Source organism: Eurosta solidaginis, chromosome 2 (genome assembly GCF_040869045.1).
Source record: "Eurosta solidaginis isolate ZX-2024a chromosome 2, ASM4086904v1, whole genome shotgun sequence".
Lineage (NCBI taxonomy): Eukaryota > Metazoa > Arthropoda > Insecta > Diptera > Tephritidae > Eurosta > Eurosta solidaginis.
Window position 1 is genome coordinate 78,011,983 of NC_090320.1, and position 5,325 is coordinate 78,017,307.

Below are 5,325 nucleotides of genomic sequence, written 5' to 3' on the forward strand. Positions count from 1 at the left end.
ATTAAATGTATGTGGAGGCGAAATGAATGTCAATAAAACGCTTCTTAACATAAAGTCGACTTCTGTCTATGGTTATTCCGTTTTTCGTATTTCTTGCTAAAAAATGTATGTTTATGTTTTCGTACTATTGCAAAACAGTTTGGGAATTGGTTTTCGAGGTTGAGAGAGAATATTTTCATTTCAGTTTTTTAGTGTTTCCGCAGCCTTCTTGCCATAGTACAGGTCTGCAAGTAGGATATGTAGCAGCGCGCACATACACAGCCACGCTCACCTGATAAAATGCTTGTTCTTGTTCGTTTTTTGTGTGGATGCTTTTTTTGCACTGTTGTACTTCTTAGGTCCAAGTAGTGTAGTAGCTGCTAACGAAAACTGTGTAAAATTTTTATTACAAAATTACAAAGAAATATCCTTATTTATTTTCAAATGAGCACTTAATTACATCTCTCTTTAAAATCCATATGTTTTGGACAATTTTAATTAACAAATTGTGATACTTTATTACCGGGGACGATTGCTAAGACACGACCAAAACTGTCACGGGGGTATTAATAGACACGTTTTTGCCTCGCTTCCAATAATTCCAATACTTTTTCGCCTTTGAACTATAGCTAAAAGGACAAAACGCGACTTTTTATTTCCCTTTCCACATTTTTGGACGGGTTGTTGCAGTCGACCTCGGTTTCAAACTGTTTTTCGCGGAGAACTTTTGAACGGGTAGAAAAACTTAGCACTCGTGTTTCTATTCTTAATGCTGCTATAACTACGCGTCCTCAGATACCCCAATTCAAGACTTTTGTATAATTTTCTGTAGGACGCATATAGGTGCAATACATTTTCATACTAAATTCGTAATAAAAATTTACCAGCACGGCAACCCATATCTGATATTCCGCTCCTTTTTTGTTTCCCTGCGTCGCTTTCGACGACAGCAACCCCGGTAATTTTGACACTTCGTTCAGTGCAAACGCATGTTCCACGCAGGTTCCACACCAGTTTGACACTGACCGAAGTGTCAAACGGCAGTGTTTTAGAAAGAGAAAGGAATTGTTTCCTTCTCATACATATCATACTTGTAAACCTGTACTGTGCTTCTTGCGATGAATATCGTTTGAGACGAAGCATACGATATTTCCAATGTATTTTTTTACTCCCCTAACACCCCAAAACACACAAACGTTTCACCAAGCACTCGCTGGTACTGAAACTGATTTATGAGCCGAAAATAGGCCCATCCCTGAAGTATAGGTATACTTAATTTCAGATTTCTTCTTTCAATTTTAAAGTTGGCATATTTGCTATCTTTTTATTTTTGATTTTAATATATTTTACGATTTTCTATTCGATAACAGCATCTCAAGGCTTATAGGTAATGGGCTTTTTACACCCAGGGCATACTTGTAGACATGGGTATTATAACCATATTTCAATATATCAAAATTATCAGCATTGAACAAAATTGTGATTTAGTCATGTCCGTTCGTCCGTTGACACGATAACTTGAGTAAAAATTTAGATATCTACGAAATTTCGATAGCTGGCTTTTCTTAACCCAGAATAGATTGGTATTGAAAATGTGTGAAATCCACTGATAACCACGCCCACTTTTTCGATATCGGATTTTTCAAAAATGGAAAAATTACCAAAAACCGATAAAGTGATTAAACTTGACAGGGTGTAGGCCTTACGACAAAAAATTTAAATTTGGTAAAATTTTGTAAAAAGGACGTGGCACCATTAAAAATGATAAAATATAAAAATTTCGCAAGCCGTAAATTAAAAGAGAACCAAGATATCATGTTGAGCTTTGGCATGGCGGATGTTGTTCTTGTTGTAGCCATAAGGACACTCTCCGAAGGTTTTGAGATAAAAATGGCCATGCAAAAGTTATAAATATATTTATTTTCATAAGCATAATAAGGTAATACTATGTTCAAACAGAAAAATAAATTGAGGAAATTTCGATTTGAATTGAGTGCTGTTCATACAACTCGATTTAGCTTACACAATAGTAATTTGATAGCTGATTGGCTAACCTCTACAGCAAGAAGATACCTTTGTTCAGACTGTCAAAATGTGCGTGTTGGTATTAAGCGAATGAAATGGAATGAAAACATAAAACTTTGAAATTTTTGTGTGTTGTAAGAAAATGTGTTCAATGTTTTGGTTTCATTTTGAGTTTGCCATCTTCTTTTTACAATCCCTACTCCAGTGAAATGAAAGACATAAAATCAGCTGATGAAATGAGCCAACCATATAGTTCAGCCATGCGCAACTGACGTTGAAATCTACTCAATAAACACACCTTACAAGGTTGTATTTGCAGTTTGAAACAATTTATTACGCAATTTTTTTTCAATTGGCAATTTATTATTACAATTTATTATATGATAAATTGCGTAATAAATTGCCCAAATAGTATAAATTGCCAATTTGGTGTGTGTTTGAACCTAGTATTATACATTGTGTCCAATAACCTGATTATAAGGTTTATGAACCAGGTAGCTTAAGAAATAGTATGCCATAAGGAAAATAAAAAGAAAATCCAGTTTCCTTAAAAATACTACGAAAAATTACGAACTGGGTTCTATTTATCATGTTTAGAAAACATTTATTTTTTGGTTTACCTAAAAGATAAAGCTTATTTGTAGCATAACGAAGCTCGAAATAAGGCGACGAGTACATTATTTACGTTTTACCTTCTTCTGAGGTTTATCTGTCAGGAGTGAAACTAGTATTCTTTAGTATTCTTTATATGTCTTAACATCGGTCCAGAGATGAAAATTTTCTTGAATGAAAATTGAGTGTAGATTAACGAATATCGACAAAAAAAATTATTACTTAGTTAAACCCGAAATCGTTATATCTATCATGACAACGAGTTTCGTTGAAAAGGTTGGAGGATTCCGGTACTGGATTCAAAATGTTAAAGGAACATTACAAGTACCTTCTACTACTAAAAAAAAGTATTTATTCAGGGTCGTTTTTACAAATTTTTATCAATATATTGTTAATGTGCTGATATTTATAATTCAAGCCATGACTAGGGAGAACAAATTTATGAGCGGCATTGTTGGCAGTAAAAGGATTCCAAGAAAAGTCACGTTATTCTGATTTAAATATATAAATTCATACAAATTCGCAGGGATCTAAAAAGAAAAAAGGCAAACATTTCATTATTTTATTCTTCAAAAATTAATTATCAAATCGAGTAGAATGCATTGAGTTATATCGTGACGAATTGATTAAAATGCACCGAAATTTTTAATTTAAAGTGGTAAAAAAATTTTGTTTTAGAATAAATATTTGCTCACTTTACTTCACATTTGTTTGCACTTATTTAAAGCCTGCCACTATTTTATAGGGATTTGTAAACCGAAAGCTTCAATGAATTTGTCTTCAATTTTAATTTCTTTTATTTATTTCAATTAAGAGTTAATTAAATCATAAAATGCAGAATGTTTTACATGTCAAATGAGTCGAATGATGATTTATGTGAAATTATATAGTACGAATGTTTCCTAGATTTGTTTAGAATTAATAGCCATATCCAAGTGGTGGCAGTACGTACGATGGCACATATTGCGAATAAGAGGCCGCTGAACCATAACCGCCACTACTGGGCGAACTGCAACCAACTGGCGACAAGGATGGCTGGCAACTGAATAGATAATTTTTCGGACATGGGGGTGCTGAATATGATGCTGGAGTGTACACTGGAGCAACTTGTGGTGTGTAAGCTGGTGCCCCTGCGGCATATGACGATGAGGAGCCACCGTATGATTGTGAAGGAGCGGGAGCAGCTGGTGCTGAGTACGATGGTGCCGAGCTGCCACCGTAAGACGTCGATTGAGCTGATGCGGATGCGGGTGCTGAATAGGTTGGTGAAGATCCACTGCTATAGCTACCACCACCGTACGCTGACGATACCATGCCCTGTTTGGAATTCTCGTTCGCACAGTTTGCACCAACAATGGTGATAACGATGAACATAACTGTGCTATTGAAAATTTTCATTTTGATCTGAGTTAATAACTTATTCTTCACTATAGTAAAAAAACTTTGTGACTGATGTTGATTTTCAAAAGCGCGGTTTCTTTTATATGAAATGTAGAAAAATTAAAAGGGACACCAATTGCTACAATTTTCATTTTCGCTAATAAGCATAACCTAAATAAAAAATTGTCAACGCAGCTGATGGTAGAAAAGCAATAAGTGGGACAGTTGAATAAAGTGAAGTGAATTGCATATCTGCTTATCGTAAATTTGTTCAAATGTTGAGACATGCAAACAAATTTTATAAAAAATAGTGTAATTATTGCTTATTCCGAATTATTTCCTAAAAGTCGATTTTTTGTAGAACCAGCAGTTTAAACCAATTGGAAGTGTTTTGTGACGACAATGAACTGAATTTCATAATTTATCATTAAAATAAAATATGCAATTTCCAAAACATTTGTATGTATGTATTTACGTTCTTCTTCCTGGTCGTAAGTTTTAAGTCAACGATCTCTTTAACAGAGCTTGTTGGTATTTTTCGGCAAAGCTCATGAATTTTTGCACATACAGTGGTGGCCACATAATTGAATGAAGTCAAATTATTGGCATTCATTGAATTACAGTTAATTTTGTTTTAAGTATTGAACTTGAACTCTTAGGAAATCGGAAAGAGAAAGAAATATATTTTAGTTGAAAAATAACAAAACAGTTCATGGCTTTGCGACATAACAGAAAAAGGCATTTTTTTCTCGAATTTGAGTAAGTGCGCGATTCGATATCTGTAAATGTTAAAATATAAATTTTCACTGTAATATCTACCACTCAGTTCATAATATCAACATTTTTCAAAAAAAAAACTGCATTTTTCCCGGCATATTTGAACAGCTCAGCCTTTTCAGAGGAATGGGAAGACCTCCACTGCGTTGGAAGAGGCAGTTGGAGGACGATTTTACCTCGTTTGGTCCTCTCAAATGACTACTGTTATCGCGAAACAGGTATAGCTGACCGCGATTCTTACGAAACGGCCAAAATCGCTAAGGCGGTTAAGCTCCAATTAATGATGATGATGTAAGTTTGTACATGATTGTAGGGCTGAATTTAATGTTTCCTTTGAGAAAAATCAAGAATTTTTGTTTTATTAAAGATCCTTCAATTTTAAAAATATAAACACCACGCTCTAAGAGGCTAGAGCGGGGTCAAAATAATCCGATTGGAATAAAGTCTAAACACTGCGTTAGCAATGAAACATGTTGTCAAAAGCATGACTCGCGCCCAGAAAATTTATTTCACAGCCAACTATGGTTTTTTAATGCGTGATCTGTTTATTGG

General features: G+C 34.4%; 1 protein-coding gene across 1 annotated transcript; it reads right to left on the bottom strand.

The window, feature by feature from the left end:
* Window positions 1-3,389: 3,389 nt before the first annotated feature.
* LOC137242228 (vitelline membrane protein Vm26Ab-like) lies at window positions 3,390-4,077 on the bottom strand. The gene has a single exon (XM_067769595.1). It carries the CDS (start codon window positions 4,012-4,014, stop codon window positions 3,535-3,537), a length of 480 nt encoding a protein of 159 aa, XP_067625696.1. The 5' UTR covers window positions 4,015-4,077; the 3' UTR covers window positions 3,390-3,534.
* Between the last annotated feature and the right edge of the window lie 1,248 nt (window positions 4,078-5,325).